Source organism: Vicugna pacos, chromosome 15, assembly GCF_048564905.1.
Source record: "Vicugna pacos chromosome 15, VicPac4, whole genome shotgun sequence".
Classification (NCBI taxonomy): domain Eukaryota; kingdom Metazoa; phylum Chordata; class Mammalia; order Artiodactyla; family Camelidae; genus Vicugna; species Vicugna pacos.
In genome coordinates, this window is record NC_133001.1 from 55,371,141 (window position 1) to 55,383,569 (window position 12,429).

Sequence of the window (12,429 nt, forward strand, 5' to 3'; positions counted from 1 at the left end):
ACCAGACCATTAGAGAGGTCAAGTGACTTTGCCCAAGGTCACAAGTGGTGGCCCGGGAAATGGATATCAGACCTGTCAGACTCTGCCCACTTCTGCCTCGCTACATCCCTCACTGCATCGCTATTGTCTCAAAGCCAGTTGTTACCTTCCATGCTAAGTCCCTGCCCTGCCCTCCCGGTGGGCTTTGCCTCAGCTGTGGTCTTAGCACAATTGCTGGTGAGGGAAGAGGGCCAAGGGTGGGTGGCCCTGAGCAGGGGACAGAGGCCTCACAGTCCGGCTTTGTGCAGGCCTGCTAACAAGCTCATCACCTTGTGCCCCAGCTGGCGACACGTGCAGCTGGTCCTGCCATTCTGGATCACCTCAGCCCCCGACCTGACCCCTGGAGCCTGCCTCCCAGAGCCTCAGACTCCCACCCTCCCTCCCTGTAATCTGTGCATCTGTGGTTGGAGCTGTGGTGCTCTGCCGCCCACATGGAGCCTGCCTCCAGCTCTCATCTCCATGGCAACACTCACCACCTCCGCACAGGGCCACTGTGCTCAGCTAACCTGAGGCCTGTCCCCTGCAACTGGCCACCCATTTGGGTCAGGAGACACCCACACACCTGCTCAGGCCAAGACTCAGTGCTCACTCGTGTACCTGCCCCGCCCCCACAGGCCAGAGTGACAGTGTGCCTGGGTATGCACGTCCACCCGGGCAGGCGTGTGCACAGGGGTATGTGTGCACGCATACAGGCGCAGGTGTGAAAACATCAACAGCTCATCCAGCTCATCCAACTCCAGTCCTTGGGGCCTGGGGGCCACAACAGCCAAATTGTGTGTCGTGTGTCCTCTGTCTGTTTGTGTCTGGCAGAGTCCAGGGAGGGGAGGGTACATCCTTCTGTGAGGCAGAGATTCAGGACAATGGCCCCTTTCGCTGCATGTTGCATTTCTCCAACAGCAGGAGAAGGACCACTCTCCACCCCTTTTTCCCCGGACATTCAGGACCCAGCAGTGGCTGATGGGGCCACTCGTCATCTTTGCTGTGGTCTCCCCTGGGACCAACAGTTACACTGGACTTTGGTCCTTAGAATCCACATCATTTTCTCCTGAGACACCACCTGATTCCATTTTCCTGTGCAAAGAACAGAAGCTGTAGAAAGGGCCCTGGGCAGGAGATCAGAAGAAGCGACATGTAAACTTGGTTCTGTTAATAGCTGGCCGCGTGAACTTGCACAGGACACGGTGCTTCTGGGCCTCAGATCCCCTGTCTGTTAATGATTCCTCATGGACTCTGTATCCGGATCACCCAGAATTCCACCAAATGGCAGTGTTTCTCTCATCCTCATGATGGTGCTTTGGGTTGCATGTTATCATCCCTGGGTGATGAGGGGGAGACTGAGTCACAGAGGATGCCGTGGTGGGAGAGGTCAGCCCGACCGGAGCCTTTGCTCTTTCTGCCACTCGCTCCCCCTGTGTTCTGCCCAAAGCCTCCAGGGCCAGAATGGGCCCTCTGTGCTGCTCACCAGGGCCCGGCAAGCCCCTCACAGGAGCCAGGGCAGGGGGCGGACCAGTGACATAGGGCACCAGCAGCTCAAAGAGGGACATCAAAGAGGGACGGCAGATAAAAAACACAAAGCCCTTAGACTCCCCTGCGCTGGTGAGTAATAATGCATCAAGTTCGGAAGTCAAGGGCTTCACTGGGGACCGGCAGGGCTCCGACTCCAGGGCAGTGTGGTAATGAGCCTCAGTGCTGGAGCCGGGAGGAGGGCAGGGATGGGGGCTCCGGGGCTGACGGGTGCTGGGTGGTGGGCTCTGTGCAGGGCAGTAGAGCAATGCCCCCACTTCCCCACGCAGACTGGTCACCGGGCACTTGTTAACTGTGTATCCTGGTCCAGCGGGTCTGGGTGGGGCCAAGCCCCTGTGTTTCTAACTAGCTCCCGGGTAATGCAGCTGCCAGTGGCCTGGGCCCGCACTTTGAGTTTCAAGAGTATGGCTGAGATGTCAGACTGCCCGGGCGTGAACTTGGATCTGCCCCTAATTAGCTGTGCGAGTGGGCAAGGAGTTGCCAACTCACCATGCCTCAGTTTCCTCACCTATAAAATGGGGATAATTATAGTACCTACTTCAAGGAGGCGTCTGTGAAGGTTAAGAAGTTAATCTATGTTAATGTAGTTAAAAGCACTTAGATTGTGCTTGGTAAGTGTGTTATTATTCTAAAATGCTAGGCTGAAGAATGTGTGTTTTTTGCTGAGGAGAGTGGGTTGCTGTTGAGCTCTAAGTGGGGAGTGATGTGGCCAATGTCTCACTGGAAAGCCTTTCTCTGGGCGGTGTTGGCACGTGAGTGGGAGGTGGCAGGCAGGCCTGGGGGAGGAGCTGGGCTGAGGCCCGTTACAGGAGGGGTGGGGGTGAGAGAGGGAGCAGAGAGCCTGGAAATGGTGGCAGCGATGGGAGGAGAGAAGGGGCAGGAGGGACAGACATTTCTGAGGCAGATCTAACTTCAGGTGGCCTGGGAGGGCCTGGCATCCACCCTGGCATCCACCCGAGGCTGCCCCGCAGCTGTGCGCCACACGGGAAACCTTCTGGGTGGGCTGGGCTGGGGGCTCCCACCCTGCTGGGCTGTGGCTTTGCTGTCCTGACATCACCCACAAGTGAGTAAAGCACTGACCCTGCCCTCCCAGATCCTGCAGTGTGATCGGGAAGAGGCCACACACACACTGTCCGCTGTCCGACTACCTATGCAGGAAGCCCCCGTGCTCCGCCCTCACAGTGTGTGGCCGCCCAGCCTGTCAGGTGCTGTCTGCTTCCAGGAACCCTGGATCACCAGTGGATGGCTGTTGGAAATGGCTTGCCAAAATTTGCATCAATATACCTTCCACCTGTTAGTCTCAGCCCCGACCCTGGTTCCTTCACACTGTATGACAAATACCATATTCTGTCAAAATCTTCCCCACGTGGGCCACGATGTCGCCGACTCTTTCAGCCCTTGAGTGTGGAGTATGATTTCCAAGTCCTCCACTGCCCGGGGACATCCTCAGGCACCTGACCACTCATCAAAGTCACACAAGACCGACCGTGACACCCCCAATTCAGTCTTTCCTCTTTACTTTGGGCTTGATTCTTCTGCAGCCTGTTTGCCTTACTGAACGTCAGGTCAGCTGAAAACCAAGACTTCAGATTTGCTGCTGACTTCACGAGACTGTTTCAGCTGTAATCAGCACGGACGCCAGCTCACACACAGGGAAGAACTTTATTATCGCGGTACGTGATCTCGGAATTAGGGGCAGAGAGGCGACTGGGCTTCAGGAACAAATGAACCAGGATTCCAGTTGCCTCTCTTTCCGCCTGTTTCCCTATATACCTCCCTCCTCTCTCTCTCTCTCCAACCAGCTTCTACTTTCAGGTTCATAAAACCAAATGTGGCCACAGGACCTCCCAAGCTGATGTGATATACTGCAGCCACCCGGAGATCTTTGGAATCTCTAAGTCCCAATCCTAAAACCATCGAGAAGCCACTCTGGCCCAGCTCTGGTCTCCGGCCCATCTGGCCCCCATCAGCCACCAGGTGAAGGGTGACATGATCATGGTTGGTTGTGGCTGCAGAGTGAAGCCCTGTGGACCTGCAGAAGGGGTGGGGCCAGGAAGCCAGTCCTAGAAAGGGTTTGCCAGGAAAGCTCCTGGAATCGTGATTCCTTCTTCCAAACAACTCATCACCCTCTCCAGTTCTGTGTCTTTTGAAAATTTGATGAGCAGTCTGCATGCTACATCTTCATCTCGACTGTCAGCAAAAACGTTGAGCAGAACAGAGCTGAGATGAGAACCCTCTGCCCCCGGCTCATCGTTTCCCTCGTGGTTGGTGTTTCTCTGCCAAGCACACTATTTGATGGTTATTAATCAGACTACATGGCGCTGCTCAGTGGGCTGACACACAGCCGTGCTTGCAAATGACAGGGGTGGCTAACACGTGGCACTATGGAAAATGTTTAGCATATGTCAAGCAACAAAAGTGTCATACAAAACGAAATCATTGTATAAACGCGCACGTAGAGAAAAATGAAAGAAAAAGCACCGAGGGTGGTAGCATTGACTGTCTTTGGGAAACACAGCCCGCAGAATTCTGAGAGAAGCCTGCCTGTTGGTTTCAGCTAATCCAGACACCATAACAGTGACCCCAGCTGTCAGGAAGACCTGCTCCGTGCCGAGACCTGTCTGTAACAATACCTTCAGGGGATTCGCAGGGAATGACTGGACCAAACTCCAGAAGGAAACGTAGGTAGAATTTATGCACTTGGGTATGAACATATACAAACATCAAGAGTATAAGAGAGTGGGGTTTGTAATCAGTTCTTGCTTTCTCCCTTCAAAAGAAAGGAAGATGACTACAGCCAGGTATTTTCTGTTCTACACTCTGCTCTGCTCTGATGTCCCACATTTTGTTGGTCCTTTCCTGGGGGTGTTTCTTTCTAAGTCATGGGCCCCAGCTAGCCCATAGGGTCCTTTTGTGTGAACTAGGGAAGGATGCCTCTTCTGGACAGATGCAGCCTGACAGGCACATAGTGTGGTGAGTGAAAGGCAGACTGGATTCCAGTCCCCACTCGTCCCTCAGGTGGGCACCCTTGTGCAGTGGACAACCTGCACAACTGTACCTGCCTGTGTACCACACAAGCTGTTCAGAAATCAGACACTGTAGAAAATATTTTAACTGTAGAAACTGTCTTATCTGAACATAAAGTTCATCCTGTTAGTCCAGGTTCTTTCTCCAGGTGATTCTTTCTGAGCCTAGATCTCCCCTTAATATTGACTGCACCCTACATCTGCTGGCTTTAGACTTTAACTCAGGGAAAGGCTGCCTTTGATGCAAGCCTCTGGGCTGCTCTTTGGGGTGAGGGCCCAGTATCCACATTTGGGGGTGGGTAATTAGGTTTATTTATTTTAATAGAGGTACTGGGGATTGAACCCAGGACCTTGTGCATGCTAAGCATGCCCTCTACCACGGAGCTATACACCACCACCACCAACCCCGCTGCCAGTATCCACATTTTCTTTGTTGACTATATTATCTCCCCAAGGTGGGTATTTAACATCGCTTTGGGCTGGACTGATGATTCTCACTGGGGGCCTACCCTGAAATGGCATTATTCTGTGTGCAAGGTGGTGACTACCTATTGCAACGCCAGTAAACACCCGCATCATTCAGAAGGGTTACTCTGCAACCACCTCATCCCAGCATCATGCCAGCCATGATGGGGAGCTGGGACTGTGGGGAACCTTTTTTCTTTTCTCCAAACTTTCTATAATGCCATATTACGTTTACAGCATGAATTATTTTGATTAAACCGAACAAAACATAAAGAAACACTCTCTTGGGATAGAATTATTCAACCTGAAGAAATCTACCTGACTACAGGTATTGTCTAGAGCCAGACTGCCTGGAACCAAATCTTACTCTGCCACAAATTAGCTGTCATCTCGGGGAGCTCATTTAACCTCTTGGTGCCTCAGTTTCCTCATTCACAATGTGGGGATAATAATAGTATCTGCTTCAAAGGGTTGTTGTGAGAACTAGGTGAATTAATATATGTAAAGCTCTTGAAATGACTCAAGAAAGACAGTCAGTGCTATGGGCGTGTTTCTCTCCAAGAGGAGAAACTCAGTCAAATGCCTGTCGACATCCAGATTTCTCTCTCTCCAGTCTTCCCAGGTATCTGCCCTCAGAATCAATTCCAATGTCTTTGGGTTCATTTTACATCTTTTCTAGTGTCTTTATCAAAGCCCCTAGAACAGTGTCCCTCATTCTGGGCTCTGATGGTAGCCCGTGTCTACCTGCCCAAATAGGAGCGCTCCCAGTAGGCAGGGATCTCCTCCTTCATCTCTGCATCCCTCATGGCAGCATGAAACCTGGTACATAGCCAGTGCTCCATCAGGGACTGTCGGCGAGTCAGTGGCTGCATGACCAAGTGCATCCTTTCCCCGTCTTCACCCCCTACCTCCCTCCTGGCACCAGTAGGTCCTCACACTTTTGATTGAATTGAACTCAACTTATTCTGAAGTTTGAGACTAGACATTCTCACTGGGTGGGTGTCTTGGAGCCCCCTGAAGGCTACTGGATTTTTTCCCAACGTGTACAATAAAATCCTCAAGGTGGAGTGGTCCTTCCTGCCTTCCCAGATCGTCTGAATGCCTGGTAGAGATGTGTCCAGGAGTCTCCGACCCACCGCAAGTTGTTCCCAAGTAGTTGGCAGAGATGTTGCAGATTTAGATGATCCCGCCGAGATACCCACTGCCCACCTTTCTGGAAACATCTAGGGTTTCTCTCTGGTGCACTGTTCTCCTGAGTGATAATTCTAGAAACCCATTCTTTGTCTTTGGCAATAACAACCCAATTCCCAAGACTCCAAATGGAAAATAACAGCCTTAATTTCCAGACTCCTGGAGGGGAAAAAGCCAGACAGAACCCTCCCAGCTGTTGAGGTTCTGTCAGCACCAGGCCAAATGCATCGAGCCCAAATGACTACTTGAAGCATTATTAGAAATCAGGTTGCCCCATCATCACAATTCTCCCTGAGCTGAGAGGCTGGGAAAAAATAAGGCAGATTGTGTGCTGTGTGCAAAAGCTGGACCAGGGAGCCTCTGAGATTAATTACAGCCGGCGAGTCCAACGTCTGGGAGCCCCTGGGAAGCGCTATCTGGGGGAAGCATAAATCAGGCTCCCCTAAAGGAGCTGGAGATGCGCTCCATTCCACTGTGCAAACAAAATTAACGCTGCTTATCAAAGCCCTTCCTCATCAATATAAAGTTGGATTTCTATTAGTCACCAAGGGCCATTTTCCTAGATGCAAACGGACTTACTGAGCTGGATGATTTTTAGTGCAACATCTGATGGAGGTTCTGGGGAGCAGACAGCCCTTGCTGGTATATTTAACAAGCACTGGGGCTTTTTCCTTTGGCTCTGAGGCTAAGCTCATTATCCAAGGAACAAATGGAATATGAAGGCTGCCTCAGTGCTGCCAGAGACCATTAAAAAATTTGCTATGAAACAAAGTTGGTGCATCATTCAGCTGTGCAGAGGAGAAACTTGGAAGCAGAGGCGGTAGAGGGCTGGGTCTCCATCCCTGGCACCTGTTACTTGGTTCACTCTGTCATTTTCTGCAAACTCATGCTCCCATCTCTCACCTTTTCCACCACCTGATATTCAGCCTGAACTTGCAGACAGAGTTTCCGAGCCCTCTCTGACTCCCATCCCACAGAACCATTCTAACTCAGAAGCAACTCCTAACCAAAATGTCCAACTGCTTTTTTTCACCTTCACACTTTAAACAACATGACAAGAACCACCTGACATCTTTCTTTCTTAATTCATGTGCCTCAAACTCAGTCAACTTCGTACCTTGTGAACTTCTTAGCAACCCTGACTCTCCCAAACTTGCTCTCCCTCCTGGGTTGTCTCGCCCAAAGCCAGAACCCTTAGAGCCATTATAAGCTCCTCCCTCCACGTCAGGGCTTCTCCATCCCACTGGCACGTGAGGATCACCTGGGTCCTTTTGAGAATGACCTGTGTCGCCTGCACCACCCCAGACCAACTCAATGAGACTAAGAGCTGGGTCTGGGCATCAAAGCCTCTCCAGATGATTCTCTACTTCTCACTCACCCCTCTCCCCGACCCCTCCCCAGGCACCAGGCGATGTAGAGCTCACCTCCTGGCTTTCCTCCACTCTCTGTCCCCTCCCCCCACCTCTGCCATTCCTTCAGACAGTCTGCATTTCTCACCTGGATTATGACAAGAGCATTTCTAATTGGTCCCTCCCAACCCCGAGTCAGACCCTCTGCCATTTCGCCTCTGTTTGCTGCCAGAATGATTTTTCTCCAGTGCACAACAGATCTTGTCACTGCCTTTCTCTCCATCCCTCCCTTCCTCTCCCCAATTTTCTAAGCATCCATTATGACCAGACACTGTTTTAGGTCTGCAGAATTATAGGGTTGAACAAAAAGACATCTTAGTCTCTGCTCTCTTAGAGATTGTATTAATATTTGCTCAGAGGAAATGCTAAACTTCAAACTACATCAGGAATTGTTTAATGACAACTGTGGTTCAGGCCTGGAAGAAGTAAAAGGTAATATGAGAATGTTTTCCCTGCTGAAAATCTCCCAGCAGCTCACATACAAGACCCCTGGCTGAGGATTAAATTTCAGTTGTCCTCATTCTCACTATGCTCCTTAAAGGCCATCTCACCAAGTAATTCCTTCTCTGAATATACAATGCTCTCATGCATGAGCTCTCTGCTGCCTGGACTTCTTTCCTCTACTTCTCTCATCTAACTCAGATGTCACCTCCTCCAGGAAGCCTTCCCTGATATCCCCAGTGTGGATTAGTTGTCCTTCTGCTGTGCTCCCAGACCTCCTTCTGCCAGAAATTATCATGACACGTTCCCTATCCCATTGTGGGATGTCTGTTACATGTTATGCACCTGCCGTGGCCCCCGAACAACCGCAGGACTGGGAGTGCCCCAGAACAAGACAGTCTTTTCATCTGTGGTCCTAATTCAGATCTGAAACATACTCAGAAAATGAATGAATGTAAAGTAAGAAGCTAACAGTATCTGATTAGCAAGAACACTGAGAAAAGTCTAAGGAAAGGGAAAATTTTTATTTACTTATCTTTGAGATTTTACCAAAGTTCTAGAGATTGGGAGAGTGAGTCACTGGCCCCTCTGCCTCTCACAGGAATGCTATAGCTGAACCCTGTCAAGCATTTAACCAGGAGGTGGAGAAGTTAACACACAGAAGGGAGAATGAATAATCTAATAATATTTGTGTCTTGGATCTCATATTACTACAAGTTGTATTTATGATAAGTAAATTGAGTTATTAAAAATCAAATCTGATCTAAATAGTTTGGAAGACTTGCTCCCTGGTGTCAAAGCCTCACTGATGTAAAGAAACCCCTGGGACAGCGGCACAGTGCTGGTTCGTGGCACTGCGGGGCTGGAGCCAGAGAGTCGCAGCTCTGACAACAGATGCTAACTGGCTGACAGCAGAAGAGAGCAACCAAGTTGTACCTGACCTTAAAGCAGCAGGATGGTCTGAAGTAAGTGACAGAGATGCCACGTACAAAGAGTTGTCTTTCAAAAATGTTAATCAGGCATCTGGCTTTATGTCCCGAGTTGCCCTACAAGCAGAGAAGATGAATCATCACCCGGAGTGGTTCAATGTGTACAGCAAGGTCCAGATAACTCTCACATCACATGCCTGTGGCGGGCTGACCAAGAGAGACGTGCAACTGGCCAAGTTTATCGAAAAAGCAGCTGCTTCTGTGTGATCTCTTCCAAAATGCATGTAAAATCTTATGTACATCTTAGCTCCGATGTATTTTGAAGGCAATTTAAATGAAAAAACTAAGTTGTACATTTAGTTCACCTTTTGAAGCATCGCATTTTGTAAAATCAGTGCTTAAAAAATAAGATTGACAAACTTGAAAAGAAACAGAAACCCCTAGGATAGGAGTGGGACAGTCCCTTTAAAGCCACCATCCTTGACAACAGGTTACCATGTATATGAGAGCACTTTGTAAACTGTAGGTGCTAAACAAATGCAAAATGTCATTCATGAATTCACTCCTAAAGCAAATAAGTGAGCACACCTCTTATGTAATTACCCCTGTTTAACCACCGGAGTTGCTTAGGCCAGGACCAACTCTTGCCCTAATAGGCTGGCTGAAAAGTCACCCAACCTCTGGTTTTGCCACTTGCGGCAACACCTGAGATGCTGGGGGCAGAATTAACCTTTGTAAGGACAGCAGGATGGAGGTCTGTCCTGCAAGAGCTAAGGGCAGCAGGGGGCTCAGAACAGCAGACACGCCATCTCAGTGACCAGAGAGGATGAAGCAAGGGGACCTCCTTTCCCCTTTCCCGGAACCTACCCTGACCAGAGACTTAGCAGCCAGCTCACCCTCTGCTCCCCTCCCTGAATCCACCTGGAGCCTTCTCCATCAGGCAGTATGACCCAGGACTTGGTGAATAGTTTCTAAGCACAGTTTCTTGATGTTGATAAGACAACAGATAAAGTGCTGTATTTGAAACCTGGGTTGTTTTCGTGTTGCCTGTAGCGCTGAGTCTGCTTATGCCCTGCTTTACCCTGCCAGGGGCAGAGGCGAGAAGCCAGCCAGAGGGCTCGGGCCTGGGTTCCAGGGCTGCCCGCTCTGCACCACTGTGGCTCCTGTGCACACCGTGTCCTTCCCGAGCCCCTTTCTCTGCAGCCGGTGGGCCTGACATCAATCCCTGTCCTCAAAGAATTCTGAGCGAGTTGCAAAGACACAATGTCCATGGGAGTTAAATGGAGGATTCTTTAACCAAACTAGTATCTAGAGTTCAAAGGGGATATGAGCCAAGTGGCCCACGTGAGGTCACAGAGGGACACCGGGTGTCCAAGTAGGGCCACCAAGTGAAGGGCGTTAAGTCTCTGTTTGTGTCTGGCTGGAGAATGTCAAACGTGGTCACAATGGAAAAGACACAGTTGTGGGGATCAGGCCAGCGTGAGCATGAGCCGCCAGCTCCACCCCTCTGCCACCAACCAGCTCTGTGGCCATGCAAGCCACTGGGCCTCAGTTTCCTCACCTGTGATATGGACAGCGTCATAGCGCCTGCTGCCTGGGTCTACTTCGATATGAAATGGGAGAACGGGGGTGGAGTCTTGCCTCTGTGGGGTACCACGTAAAAGGATCAACCCCACCCCTGAGAAATGAGGGCAGGGGAAGGTGCTCAAAGTGCAGCCCACGGCTGAGGTGGGCAGTTTAACCACGGAAACAGAATCTATTGTTCTTGCCTTCTTAGAGATTTTAGCCGCCCTCCCAGGCAGATGCTCCAAATCTATTTCTCATCCGACTAGTTTAGGAAATGCTGAGAACTGGGCTATATGGTTTCTTTCTTTTCTCTTGACAGAGAACAAATTAACCCGGCTTAGGAATAGTTCCTCCAGTTACGTCCTGGGGGAGGAGGAGGAGGCGCCAAAGTTTGGAACTAGGAGGGGCTGGCCGACCTCAGATGCAGCCTGGCCTCTGCAGGAGGGCGGCTGGAAGAACTGCCCGAATCCACTGCCAAAGCCCGGGAGCCACCCCAGCCCTCCGGCCCGCCCGCTGCGGACCCACTTCAGGAGCACCCTCGGTAGTCCTCTCAGCCTCCCTTTTCACTCGGTTGTTCAGGACCAGATACTGACTTGATGCTGCTGTACCCAGCAAATAAACAGGGCGTGCCAGGCAGGAAATGCGGCGGGGTGGGGGAGCGGTGTAGAATTTTAAAGAGTCAAGAGAGGAGGCTGAGTTAGGAAGCAGCAGCTGAGTGAAGGCCTGTGGGGTTGGGGGAAGCCCAGAGATATTGCCCTGAGGAGGGCCAAGTCCCCAGGAATGGCTTTGTGGAAGGGCTGCCCATTCTCCTTGACTACAGAGGGCCAAACAGGTATAACCTCATGAGACCTGAGACCCTATTAAAACCTCCGTCTCACAGATGGGGGACTGAAGCCCAGACAGAGGAGGAACTTGCTCAAGGTCCCCTAACCATTAAGGAGCAGAGCTGGGATTCGTCCACCTGCACACTTAACACAACACTGCCCCGCCGCCCTCCCACCCCTACCCCCAGAGCCTGGGTTGAGACATGCCTCCTGACACCCCATGCGCAGATGCCACATGTGGCAAAGGCAGGAGTGAAAACCTCTTCTAGTTGAGGTTATCAAGGAAAGCTTCCTGGAGAAAGAGGCATGTGGGACAGGCCTTGAAGGCTGTGTAAGATTCAAGGGTGAGAGATAAATGAGCTTATGTGGGAGAAGTGGACAAATGCATGGAGCTGAGAAAGGCATGTGGGAGGCAGTGAATATGCCCATTTTATAGGAATCACATGCAGGAACAGGGGGACCTATGAGACAGGAAGGAAGGGGACAGGGCACAGCCATTCAGGGAATAACACAACAGTTAACACCAGGATGGTGAAAGATTCAACCCTGAGGAGGCCTTGAGGCTCAAGATGGTGGGAGATTTAACTTCTAGTAGACCTTGAGCTTCATTGTACACCCATTGTAATATATCAGCATGGTGAATAACATGCCCACAGGCGCCATGACAGTCCCCAGGCTAGCCACAACAGGTCAGAGTGGGAAATGGCCAACTCCCTGGGAATCCCAGCCCCTTCCCCAGGGTAGTTAGACTGGTCCTCCCGCTTATTAGCATATGAAGCTACGGAGCCCATAAAAACTGGCAACACAGCACCTTGCAGCCGCCTGTCTCCTTCTCTCCCTCCTCTTAGGAGACAGCCCGCACTCTGTCTATGGAGTGTGTACCTACTTTTATTCTAATCTGAGCACCCAACCCCTACACCTCGTGGCCTTTCTCTTGCTTTTTGATGTATCTCTCTAAATAAATCTACCTTTACTCAACTGTGGCTCGCTCTTGAATTCTTTCCTGCATGAAGCC

At 50.8% G+C, this 12,429-nt stretch overlaps 1 protein-coding gene across 1 annotated transcript; it reads left to right on the top strand.

Annotated features, from left to right (window-relative positions):
• Positions 1-9,126: 9,126 nt before the first annotated feature.
• On the top strand, positions 9,127-9,291 carry LOC102541840 (pterin-4-alpha-carbinolamine dehydratase 2). The gene has a single exon (XM_031684731.2). The coding sequence runs from the start codon at positions 9,127-9,129 to the stop codon at positions 9,289-9,291; it is 165 nt and encodes a 54-aa protein (XP_031540591.1).
• Positions 9,292-12,429: the final 3,138 nt, after the last annotated feature.

Coding starts and splice junctions, on each gene's coding strand:
- LOC102541840 (XM_031684731.2), top strand. CDS start 9,127: ATGTCCCGAGTTGCCCTACAAGCAGAGAAGATGAATCATCACCCGGAG.